Source organism: Aethalodelphis obliquidens, unplaced genomic scaffold (genome assembly GCF_003676395.1).
Source record: "Aethalodelphis obliquidens isolate GAN/ISIS:26980383/991018 unplaced genomic scaffold, ASM367639v1 scaffold70, whole genome shotgun sequence".
Lineage (NCBI taxonomy): Eukaryota > Metazoa > Chordata > Mammalia > Artiodactyla > Delphinidae > Aethalodelphis > Aethalodelphis obliquidens.
In genome coordinates, this window is record NW_020838014.1 from 927044 (window position 1) to 940328 (window position 13285).

A 13285-nucleotide genomic window follows, 5' to 3' on the forward strand; every position below is an offset into this window, starting at 1 on the left:
CCCCACACTTTTCAGCTAAGGACCCCTGTGGGCATCTGTCTACATTACATGTCCTTTCTCTATCTTTCAGAATATATTTCATTATCCCCCGCTTCTCCAGTGTTTTTGTTTTTGTTTTTGTTTTTGGCTTTCACAAAATCTTCATTATCCCCCATTTCTCTGCTTTCCAAATTGATAGCTCTGAGTTCTTTTCTCTTTCAAATCTTCCTTTCAGTCTCTTGTCCTTCCCTTCCTGACAGTACCTTTCATCAGTGGGACGAATGACTATCATCTACACAGCAGACCTAGAAATCATTAAAGGAAAAGAGTGCTAAAACAAAGTCTTAGAGGTTTAGAATAGAGCCAGTTTTCCTGTTCCTTATGGGATTAAAATGGGGAAAGGGTCTAGGTTATCCCATTCTTCTCTTTGGTGACATTTAAAGTTTCCTAATGGTATCACCCCTTTTTAAAATAAAAAAGAAGGAGAGCTCATATATCTCCAAACAAAGATCTCCTGTTCTTCTGATCCAGGCATATTCTGATCCCCTTCAGTGGACTTTTATCATGAAGATGAAGGCATTCTTGGGTTGGAATAACTTGGAATTAACAGTAGCAGTGATCAACTTTCACATGCTCAGTTTCACCATATATTCAGTGCTTTACTGTAGTGATGAACATTACCAGTTCACATTTTAAATTATCATTAAACAACCTACAATGCACTTACAGCCCACCTTTTACTTTTCAGTCTTGGCTTTTTTACCCCTCTCCCCATTCTATTCTCTAAAGAAAAGGGATCCTTCCTTGACTGGAGTCCCAAGCCACCTGTATGACTGCTGGTTGAAACTGAATAGCTAGCTACCTCCCTCTACATAAGGCTGCAGTGACAATAGAAATTGCCATCTTCCCATCCTCTGACTTGTGACATGGAGCTTGTTAGGATGTATAATTAGCATTGTCCTTGCTTCCGTTTGCCTGCCCTGATGTCTTGTTCTCACTGCGTTGTGGTTCTTAAACCACACTGTTCCCCTTTTATCATTCTTTCCTGTCTCTATACTCCCCTTGACCCTCTTCTCCCCCACAAGCTTCTTATTCCTGTTTACTTGGTACACTTTTAATTGTGAACACTTTTACTTCTCAGCCAAGTAAGAACCCTTTTCCCAAGGCCTTACATTTAAGCAGCTTGTTTCTTGCCGTGCTTCCTTGTAGTATCAGTCTGTGTTTGTAATTTAAGAATCTTGCTTCAAACAAATTTTTAGAGTTAAGACCTATATCCCACAATTATACAGCTTCAGATCCTCCCTCCTCAGAATCCCCTAACTAGAGGAAGACACCCTTTCTCATCTTATTTAGTAAGCTCTTTTTTACTATTTTAACACTGAAGTTAGTTTCTACACTGTCTGTTAATACATAGTGAGTAAAAGAGCCAGAGCACATCTCTAATAAAGATGATTTTCAAGTTCATAGTCACTTAAAGTATCACAGAGTTACAGTGTGCGGTCTGGGTCTCCTTCTGTAACACTTCAGAGACAGTTTTTGGATTGTGCCCCCTCAACCTCATGGTGTTTCCTGTGATTCATTAAATTGCTAATAGTCCCATTTATCTGCCAGAACCCACCCACTTCCAGGGTTGGCCTTTTCCTTCCTATTCCTTATGAGTGTAAGGGCTGAGTCTTAGAAAGTTCTGATCAAACAGATTGTACTTGGTGTTCCTCTAAACATTAATGGTATTGTTTAGAATACATTTAAATACACAGAAGCAGCTTGTTTTTTTTTCTGCTCTTAGGCCTTAAACTTGCCTGGCAAATTTTAGGCTCCTTGAGAGCAGCAGTTTAGTCAAATCTATATCCCCCTAATATTACCCACATCACTTAGTATATATAGTACCCAGCAAACATTAAGTATTCCATATAAGCATTCAAAGCATGTGCCCCTGTGAATCAGCCATACATCCAGAAAATCTTCTCAGGCTTCTGCAGTGCTATTTTTGATTGTCTAACCCTGGTAACACAGACTTTTTTTTTTTTACATTTTGTATATTTGATGTTAGGCCAAACTTCTCCTGGTCTGTAGACTTTTATAACATTCATTAGTTTAAAATACTAATCCTGATTCCTTATTACTTCTATTAGAATTCACATGTTTATTACAGCTTAAACTGTTTAAAATTATAGATTCAGGAGTCATTCTTCTTAGGTTCTTCATTCTATTCTACTGTTTTTCAGACGTTTTTGGCAGGGACACATAGTAAAACATAGACTTTGCATTGTGACCCAAGGGACACACCAACATGTGCACATACACACACAGATATACACACACCTATATTCTTATGCCAGAAGAAAATTTTCTTGAAATAGTACTCACAGCATTCAGTGCTCTACAATGTTTTCAATTCTGTTCTATTTCATTTTTAAGCTACTGATCGAGACCTACTAAATTGAAATTCATTGCTATGAAGTCCTGGGGAATATCTGTTTATGGGTATTACTCATTCAGTTAACATATTCAGTACTTACTGTATACCATTTACTGTTCTTCTCCACTTCTTAACTGGCTTTCTGACCTTGGGAAAGTCACATGTTAATGTTCAGTTTCTTCTGTAAAATGGAGATACAGTGCTGTCTACCTGCAGAGGAATGCTGCTAGGATGAGATGAGCTATGTAAAGCACTGAGCACACTGCTCAGTAGGTAATGAGCACTCGAGTGTGAGCACCTCCCTTGTTGCTTCTCCTGTTGTTATTACTATTAAAATTACTTTGGTTTGAACTTCCCATCTTTTTGAAACACAATATATAAAGCATATGTTACATATAACTCAATTTTCCTTTAACTCTCACTATATATATTTATGTGGTTTTTTTTTTGTTTTTTTTTTTGTGTGTGTGGTACGCGGGCCTCTCACTGTTGTGGCCTCTCCTGTTGCGGAGCACAGGCTCCGGACGCGCAGGCTCAGTGGCCATTGCTCACGGGCCCAGCCGCTCTGCGGCATGTGGGATCTTCCCGGACCGGGGCATGAACCCGTGTCCCCTGCATCAGCAGGCGGACTCTCAACCACTGTGCCACCAGGGAAGCCCCTATGTTTTTAAACTAGAGATATATTTTAGATATAGTGAAATGCACAGATCTTAAGTGTTCAGTTCAATAAGTTTTGACACATGCCACTCCATTTCACCTACACTCCTATCAAGACATAAACATTCTCATCACACCAAAAAGTTATCTTATGCCCCTCCCTGGTCATTTGTGCCCCCCTATATCCAGATGTAACCACTGTTCTGATTTTCTTCACCATAGATTAGTTTTGCCCATTAGAACAGAGTCACAGAGAATACATTTTTATGTTTGGCACTTTTTTGTTCGATATAATGATTTTCAGTTTCATCAGTGTCATTGTATGTATCAGTAATTTGTCCCTTTTTATTGCTGAATAGTATTCCGTTTCATGAATTTGTCACATTTTACTTACCTGTTCTTCTAGTGACTGATACTTGATTGTTTCCAGTATGGGGCCATTATGAATAAAGCTACTCTGGATAATTGTGTAAAAGTCTTTGTGGATATATGTTTTCATTTCTTTTAGACAAATACTTAGAAGTGGAATAGCAGGTAGGCATTTTCTAACTTTATGAGAAATTTCGAGATTAATTTCCAAAATAGTTCTACCGTTTATACTTCCACCAGCAATGTGAGCATTCTAGTTACTCCATATCCCTTATAACATTTGATGTTGTCAGTCTTAAATTTTAGCCTTTTTAATGGCCGTATAGTACTATCTTATTGTTGTTTTAATTTACATCTCCCTGATCACTAATGAGTGATCACTTTTTCATGTACTTTTCGGCCATTCATATATATTTTTAGGTCTGTGATCCATCCTTCTTTTTGTGTATGGTATGAAGTAGGTGACAACTGTCATTTTTTTAACATCTTTACTGGAGTATAATTGCTTTACATTGTTGTGTTAGTTGCTGCTGTATAACAAAGTGAATCAGCTATATGTATACATATGTCCCCATGTCCCCTCCCTCTTGTATCACCCTCCCACCCTCCCTATCCCACCCCTCTAGGTGGTCACAAAGCACCTAGCTGATCTCCCTGTGCTATGCAGCTGCTTCCCAGTAGCTATCTGTTTTACATTTGGTAGTGTATATATGTCAGTACCACTCTCTCACTTCGTCTCAGCATACCCTTCCCCCTCTCTGTGTCGTCAAGTCCATTGTCCACATCTGTGTCTTTATTCCTGTCCTGCCCCTAGGTTCTTCAGAACCTTTTTCTTTTTTTTTTAGATTCCATATATATGTGTTACCATATGGTATTTGTTTTTCTCTCTCTGACTTCACTCTGTATGACAAACTCTAGGTCCATCCACCTCATTACAGATAACTCAGTTTCATTTCTCTTTATGGCTGAGTAATATTCCATTGTATATATGCGCCACATCTTCTCCATCCATTCATCTTTCAGTGGACAGTTAGGTTGCTTCCATGTCCTGGCTATTGTAAATAGAGCTGCAGTGAACATTGTGGTACATGACTCTTTGAATTATGGTTTTCTCAGGGTATATGCCCAGTAGTGGGATTGCTGGGTCGTATGGTAGTTCTATTTTTAGTTTTTTAAGGAACCTCCGTACTGTTCTCCATAGTGGCTGTATCAGTTTACATTCTCACCAACAGTGCAAGAGGGTTCCTTTTTCTCCACACCCTCTCCAGCATAGATTTTTGGATGGTGGCCATTCTGACTAGTGTGAAGTGATACCTCATTGTAGTTTTGACTTGCATTTCTCTAATGAATAGTGATGTTGAGCATCCTTTCATGTGTTTGTTGGCAATCTGTATATCTTCTTTGGAGAAATATCTGTTTCGGTCTTCTGCCCATTTGTGGATTGGATTGGATTGTTTATTTTTTTGATATTGAGCTGCAAGAGCTGCTGTAAATTTTGGAGATTAATCCTTTGTCAGTTGCTTCATTTGCAAATGTTTTCTCCCATTCTGAGGGTTGTCTTTTCATCTTGGCTATGGTTTCCTTTGCTGTGCAAAAGCTTTGAAGTTTCATTAGGTCCCATTTGTTTATTTTTGTTTTTATTTCCATTTATCTAGGAGGTGGGTCAAAAAGGATCTTGCTGTGATTTATGTCATAGAGTGTTCTGCCTTTGTTTTCCTCTAAGAGATTTATAGTGTCTGGCCTTACATTTAGGTCTTTAATCCATTTTGAGTTTATTTTTGTGTATGGTGTTAGGGAGTGTTCTAATTTCATTCTTTTACATATAGCTGTCCAGTTTTCCCAACACCACTTATTGAAGAGGCTCTCTTTTCTCCACTGTATATTCTTGCCTCCTTTATCAAAGATAAGGTGACCATATGTGCGTGGGTTTATCTCTGGGCTTTCTATCCTGTTCCATTGATCTATATTTCTGTTTTTGTGCCAATACCGCACTGTCTTGATTACTGTAGCTTTGTAGTATAGTCTGAAAGCAAGGAGCCAGATTCCTTCAGCTCTGTTTTTCGTTCTCAAGATTGCTTTGGCTATTCGGGGTCTTTTGTGTTTCCATACAAATTGTGAAATTTTTGGTTCTAGTTCTGTGAAAAATGCCATTGGTGGTTTGATAGGGATTGCACTGAATCTGTAGATTGCTTTGGGTAGTATAGTCATTTTCACAATGTTAAATCTTCCAATCCAAGACCATGGTATGTCTCTCCATCTGTTTGTGTCATCTTTAATTTCTTTCATCAGTGTCTTACAGTTTTCTGGATGTAGGTCTTTTGTCTCCTACAAACCTAGGTAGGTATATTCCTAGGTATTTTATTCTTTTTGTTGCAGTGGTAAATGGGAGTGTTTCCTTAATTTCTCTTCCAGATTTTTCATCATTAGTGTATACGAATGCAAGAGATATTTGTGCATTAATCTTGTATCCTGCTACTTTACCAAATTCATTGATTAGCTCTAGTAGTTTTCTAGTAGCATCTTCAGGATTCTGTATGTATAGTATCATGTCATCTGCAAACAGTGACAGTTTTACTTCCTTTCCAATTTGGATTCCTTATATTTCTTTTTAATCTCTGATTGCTGTGGCTAAAACTTCCAAAACTATGTTGAATAATAGTGGTGAGAGTGGGCAACCTTGTCTTGTTCCTGATCTTAGTGGAAATGGTTTCAGTTTCTCACCATTGAGAATGATGTTGGCTGTGGGTTTGTCATACATGGCCTTTATTATGTTGAGTTAAGTTCCCTCTGTGCCTACTTTCTGGAGAGTTTTTATCATAAATGCAGGTTGAATTTTGTCTAAAGCTTTTTCTGCATCCATTGAGATGATCATATGGTTTTTCTCCTTCAATTTTTTAATATGGTGTATCACATTGATTGATTTGCGTATATTGAAGAATCCTTGCATTCCTGAGATAAAACCCACTTGATCATGGTGTATGATCCTTTTAATGTGCTGCTGGATTGTGTTTGCTAGTATTTTGTTGAGGATTTTTGCATCTATGTTCATCAGTGATATTGGCCTGTAGTTTTCTTTCTTTGTGACATCTTTGTCTGGTTTTGGTATCAGGGTGATGGTGGCCTCATAGAATGAGTTTGGGAGTGTTCCTCCCTCTGCTATATTTTGGAAGAGTTTGAGGAGGATAGGTGTTAGCTCTTCTCTAAGTGTTTGATAGAATTCGCCTGTGAAGCCATCTGGTCCTGGGCTTTTGTTTGTTGGAAGATTTTTAATCACAGTTTCAATTTCAGTGCTTGTGATTGGTCTGTTTATATTTTCTTTTTTTTTTCCTGGTTCAGTCTTGGAAGGTTGTGCTTTTCTAAGTATTTGTCCATTTCTTCCAGGTTGTCCATTTTATTGGCATATACCTGCTTGTAGTAATCTCTCATGATCCTTGTATTTCTTCTCTGTCAGTTGTTACTTCTCCTTTTTCATTTCTACTTCTGTTGATTTGAGTCTTCTCCCTTTTTTTCTAGATGAGTCTGGCTAATGGTTTATCTATTTTGTTTATCTTCTCAAAGAACCAGTCTTTAGTTTTATTGATCTTTGCTGTCATTTCCTTCATTTCTTTTTCATTTATTTCTGATCTGATCTTTATGATTTCTTTCCTTCTGCTAACTTTGGGGTTTTTTTGTTCTTCTTTCTCTAATTGCTTTAGGTGTAAGGTTAGGTTGTTGATTTGAGGTGTTTCTTGTTTCTTGAGGTAGGATTGTATTGCTATAAACTTCTGTCTTAATACTGCTTTTGCTGTATCCCATTGGTTTTGGGTAGTCGTGTTTTCATTGTCATTTGTTTCTAGGTGTTTTTTAATTTCCTCTTTGATTTCTTCAGTGGTCTCTTGATTATTTAGTAGCGTATTGTTTAGCCTCCATGCGTTTGTATTTTTTACAGATTTTTTCCTGTAATTGATATCTAGTCTCATAACATAGTGGTCGGAAAAGATACTTGATATGATTTCAATTTTCTTAAATTTACCAAGGCTTGATTTGTGACCCAAGATATGATCTATCTTGTAGAATGTTCCATGAGCACTTGAGAACAAAGTGTATTCTGTTGGTTTTGGATGGAATGTCCTATAAATATCAATTAAGTTCATCTTGTTTAATGTATCATTTAAAACTTGTGTTTCCTTATTTATTTTCATTTTGGATGATCTGTCCATTGGTGAAAGTGGGGTGTTAAAGTCCCCTGCTATGATTGTGTTACTGTCAATTTCCCCATTTATGGCTGTTAGCATTTGCCTTATGTGTTGAGGTACTTCCTATGTTGGGCGCATAATTATTTACAATTGTTATATTTTCTTCTTGGATTGATCCCTTGATCATTATGTAGTGTCCTTCTTTGTCTCTTGTAATAGTCTTTATTTTAAAGTCTATTTTGTCTGATGTGAGAATTGCTACTCCAGCTTTCTTTTGATTTCCATTGCATGGAATATGTTCTTCATCTCCTCACTTTCAGTCTGTATGTGTCCCTAGGTCTGAAGTGGATCTCTTGTAGATGGCATATATACGGGTCTTGTTTTTGTATCCATTCAGCCAGTCTTTGTCTTCTGGTTGGAGCATTTAATCCATTTACATTTAAGGTAGTGATTGCTGTGTATGTTCCCATTACCATTTTCTTGTTTTGGATTTGTTATTGTAGGTCTTTTACTTCTCTTCTGTTTCCTGCCTAGAGAAGTTCCTTTAGCATTTGTTGTAAAGCTGGTTTGGTGGTGCTGAATTCTCTTAGCTTTTGCTTGTCTGTAAAGGTTTTAGTTTCTCTGTTGAATCTGATTGAGATCCTTGCTGGGTAGAGTAGTCTTGGTTGTAGTTTTTTCCCTTTCATCCCTTTAAATATGTCCTGCCACTCCCTTCTGGCTTGCAGAATTTCTGCTGAAAGATCAGCTGTTAACCTTATGGGGATTCCCTTGTATGTTATTTGTTGCTTTTCCCTTGCTCCTTTTAGTATTTTTACTTTGTATTTATTTTTTGATAGTGTGTGTCTTGGCGTGTTTCTCCTTGGATTTATCCTGTATGGGACTCTCTGTGCTTCCTGGACTTGACTATTTCCTTCCCCATGTTAGGGAAGTTTTCAACTATAATCTCTTCAAATATTTTCTCAGTCCCTTTCTTTTTCTCTTCTTCTTCTGGGACCCCTATAATTCAAATGTTCCTGCATTTAATGTTGTCCCAGAGCTGTCTGAGACTGTCCTTAATTCTTATCATTATTTTTTTTTATTCTGCTCTGTGGTAGTTTTTTCCATTATTTTATCTTCCAGGTCACTTATCCGTTCTTCTGCCTTAGTTATTCTGCTATTGATTCCTCCTAGAGAATTTTTAATTTCATTTATTGTGTTTTGCATCATTCTTTGTTTGCTCTTTAGTTCTAGGTTCTTGTTAAACGTTTCTTATATTTTCTCCATTCTATTTCCAAGATTTTGGATCATCTTTACTGTCATTACTCTGAATTCTTTTTCAGGTAGACTGCCTATTTCCTCTTCATTTGTTTGGTCTGGTGGGTTTTTACCTTGCTCCTTCATCTGCTGCATATTTCTCTGTCTTCTCATTTTGATTAACTTACCTTTGGGGGTCTCCTTTTCACATGCTGCAGGTTCATATTTCCCGTTGTTTTTGGTGTCTGCCCCCCAGTGGGTAAGGTTGGTTCAGTGGGTTGCGTATGCTTCCTGATGGAGGGGACTGGTGCCTGTGTTCTGGTGGATGAGGCTGGATCTTTTCTTTCTGGTGAGCAGGACTGCATCTGGTGGTGTGTTTTGGGGTGTCTGTGGATTTAGTATGATTTTAGGTAGCCTCTCTGCTAATGGGTGGGGTTGTGTTCCTGTCTTGCTATTTGTTTGGCATGGGGTGTCCAGCACTGGAGCTTACTGGTCGTCGAGTGGAGCTGGGTTTTAGCGTTGAGATGGAGATCTCTGGGAGAGCCTTCACTGATTGATATTACATGGGGCCAGGAGGTCTCTGGTGGTCCAGTGCCCTGAACTTGGCTCTCCCACTCAGAGGCTCAGGCCTGACACCTGGCCAGAGCACCAAGACCTTGTCAGCCACACAGCCAGGTACATGGGGAGTTTCTTGACTTTTGGGAAGTCTGAGGTCTTCTGCCAGGGTTCAGTAGGTGTTCCATAGGGGTTGTTCCACATGTAGATGTATTTTTGATGTATTTGTGGGGAGCAAGTTGATCTCCACGTCTTACTCCTCCACCATCTTGACAGTCCTCCCTCTCATTATATTTTAAGAGATGTATGGTCCCCTGAATAAAAGAGATTAAGATCTAATGCAGCATTAAAAATTATACTTTCGACTTCTGGCAGCAGCGGCTCGAGTGGCCGAAGCAAGATGCGTCAAAGAGTGGTGGTCATGGTCCTGGAGGTGGAAAGAAGGATGACAAGGATAAGAAAAAGAATTATGAATCTCCTATACCAGCTAGAGTGGGGCAAAAGAAGAAGAGAACAAAGGGACCAGATGCTGCCAGCATACTGCCCCTGGTGACATCTCACACTCAGTGCTGGTTAATATTGAAGTTAGAGAGAATTGAAGACTGCCTTCTCATGGAGGAAGAATTCATTAGAAATCAGGAACAAATGAGGCCTTTAGAAGAAAAGCAAGAGGAGGAAAGATCAAAGGTGGGTGATCTCAGGGGCACCCCAATGTCGGTAGGAATCTTGGAAGAGGTCATTGATGACAATCATGCCATCGTGTCTACGTCTGTGGGCTCAGAACACTATGTAGCATTCTTTCATTTGTAGACAAGGATCTGCTGGAACCGGGCTGCTCGGTCCTGCTCAGCCACAGGTGCATGCTGTGATAGGGGTGCTGATGGATGACACAGATCCCTTGATCACAGTGATGAAGGTGGAAAAGGCCCCCCAGGAGACCTATGCTGATATTGGAGCATTGGACAGCCAAATCCAGGAAATTAAGGAATCTGTGGAACTTCCACTCACTCATCCTAAATATTATGAAGAGATGGGTGTAAAGCCTCCTAAGGGGGTCATTCTGTGTGGTCCACCCAGCACAGGTAAAACCTTCCTAGCCAAAGCAGTAGCAAACCAAAACTCGGCTACTTTCTTGAGAGTGGTTGGCTCTGAACTTATTTAGAAGTTATCTAGGCAATGGGCCCAATCTTGTTCGGGAACTGCTTTGAGTTGCTGAAGAACATGCACCATCCATTGTGTTTATTGATGAAATTGATGCTATTGGGTCAGAAAGGTATGACTCAAATTCTGGTGGTGAGAGAGAAATTCAGCGAACAATGTTGGAGCTGTTGAACCAGTTGGATGGGTTTGATTCAAGGGGAGACATGAAAGTTATCATGGCCACAAACCAAATAGAGACTTTGGACCCAGCACTTACAGACCAGGCCACATTGACAGGAAGATAGAGTTCCCCTTGCCGGATGAAAAGACGAAGAAGCGCATCTTTCACATCCACACGAGCAGGATGACACTAACCCTGGATGACTTGATCATGGCTAAAGATGACCTCTCTGATGCCAACATCAAGGCAATCTGTATGGAAGCTGGTCTGATGGCCTTGAGAGAATGTAGGATAAAAGTAACAAATGAAGACTTCAAAAAGTTTAAAGAAAATGTTCTTTATAAAAAACAACAAGGCACCCCTGAGGGACTCTATCTCTAGTGGACCACAGTGGCCTTCCAGGAAAAGGTTGGAAGTGTGTGATCCCTCAGAGGTGTGAGGTTGGGGAAGTTTCCCAGGAGTCCATGTTCCAGCTGATCTTCATTAGCACAGCATCCTGAGTACCTTTTGAGCATGATGTGTAGGACGCCCATCCAGCTCTCTTCATATGTTGGTCGCGTGCAATGCTCTCTTCCCAATAAAGCGTGCTCTTTCTCAAAAAAAAAAAAAATTATACTTTCAAATTATTATATTCAGAGCATTAATTTGTTCAGGTCTTATTGAATCCCTTACACATTTTCTTCCCCACCTCAAAAAGTTTTTTATTTAGACCCAGTCCAAAATGTATATGTAACTTGTTTCAATCACATACATAGACTAAAATAATAGAACAAAGACAAAAAAACTCAGCACACCTATTTCAGTTTCATTAGGAGTTTTCTCAGGACTCTCTCAAATCTGAATGTTTCTGAAGCAGCTACATTGTTCTGTTTACCCATATTCTTATTCTATCAATAAGCAGTCTGCTAGCTAGAAGTACTACACTTGTAGCTATTTGTACTAAACTTACCATTTTTAGTCTTCAGAAGAATTTATTACACTGTAGTCAAATAATATGGTAACGTGATCCTCTGAACTTTTGTAAATAATTGCTTTTATAAATATCTGTGGTTGCAAACTGACCCCAAGGGGAATCTTTTTTTTTTTTTTTTACCAGGATGATGAACGTTTTATTAAAAATACAAGGGGAATCTTTGAAACTCATCTGCTTCAAAGTCAGTTTGCTAAATATATATATCGATATTACCTTAAGTGATTATACTAAGTAAATCCTAGATTTCACTAACAGCAAAATAAAATATTGACCTCACTAAAATGATGAGAGTAAGGAGAGGCTAAGACATCAGGAAAGAGGCTGGAAAATATGTTACATGTCTTGGGCTTAAGGCAAAATATAGGATGTAGGAAGAAGAAAGATGTATTAAGTGCTTTTTCCTTCAGATCACTTGCAATCTAAGTAGGTTGAAAGAAAAGACAGAAGAGTGAGAAGTGTTTAATAACAATGCAAGAGATAAATATCAATTGACCACATTATATAATATGTCACATGCCAGTTCAGGATTGATTGCTAAGTAAATAGAATGTTATTGGTTATCCAGGTTCCTGATACCTTTTTAGTGATGTGTTACTTCTGAGTTATCTGGGATTGGTGAATTTCGTTTTGCTTTTAATGGAGATTTACTAGCCTGATCCAATTTTACAGAATCTTAAGTCTGTGGGGTTGAGTTTAAGTCATTGGCTCTAAAACAGGAAAATCTATATTCTAAATTTGGCTATTGAAAAAAATAATTCATATTTATAGTACTTACTTTGTGTCAGGTACTATAGGAAGCATTTTACATCACTCATTTAATTTTTATAACAAACCTATAGGTCGATTGTTACTGTCATTCTACAGATGAGGAATCTGAGGCACAGAGAAGTTAAGGTTGTTACTAAAGGTAATACAGAAAATAGTAGTGACAGGATATAATCCCAGTTCTGTTAGACTCTAGGGCCCAAACGTATTAAATAAAATAAACATATAGAAAAGACCAGATCTGAGAATACAGCATTTATGGTTAAGTAGAAGGAGCACTCGGTTTTCAATAATATATTAGACATATTTTTTAAATGATGAAAATTTTCTCTTTTTGCTCCCATGATATATATATATATATATATATATATATATATATATTTATTTTTTTTTTTTTTTTTGCGGTATGTGGGCCTCTCACTGTTGTGGCCTCTCCCGTTGCAGAGCACAGGCTCCGGACGCGCAGGCTCAGTGGCCATGGCTCACGGGCCTAGCCGCTCCGCGGCATGTGGGATCTTCCCGGACCGGGGCACGAACCTGTGTCCCCTGCATCGGCAGGCGGACTCTCAACCACTGCGCCACCAGGGAAGCCCTCCCATGATAAATTTTGTGCCATTTTCCAGAAATTAGTTGAATTCCAATGAGGCTAAATCCTCTTTTATCAATATTATCAAACAGTAAAATCTGGTTTTCTTTCAGCAAGTAAAAAGGAACTTCCAGAACAAAGGTTATACTTGTAATGTTATTATCATCTTTATCCAGAACGGTTGCTTTATTTCCAGTTGTTCAGGCAGCTATTTATAGTTTATTAGGGACTCCAGAGTATAAATGATTTGAAG

The 13285-nt window shown here is 38.6% G+C and overlaps 2 protein-coding genes across 11 annotated transcripts in view; one reads left to right on the plus strand and one right to left on the minus strand.

The window, feature by feature from the left end:
• The window catches only part of CTTNBP2NL (CTTNBP2 N-terminal like), a 66361-nt gene that overhangs the window by 39215 nt on the left and 13861 nt on the right, over window positions 1-13285 (plus strand). The window lies entirely within an intron of this gene.
• The window catches only part of ST7L (suppression of tumorigenicity 7 like), a 151956-nt gene continuing 149700 nt past the window's right edge, over window positions 11030-13285 (minus strand). For 6 of the 7 annotated variants that reach the window (XM_027091072.1, XM_027091064.1, XM_027091074.1 and 3 more), the window contains one exon: window positions 11030-11301. In XM_027091072.1, the coding sequence (XP_026946873.1) occupies window positions 11086-11301 (216 nt within the window). In that variant the 3' untranslated portion in view covers window positions 11030-11085. The remainder of the gene's footprint in view (window positions 11302-13285) is intronic. The other variant, XM_027091062.1, reaches the window with a different exon arrangement.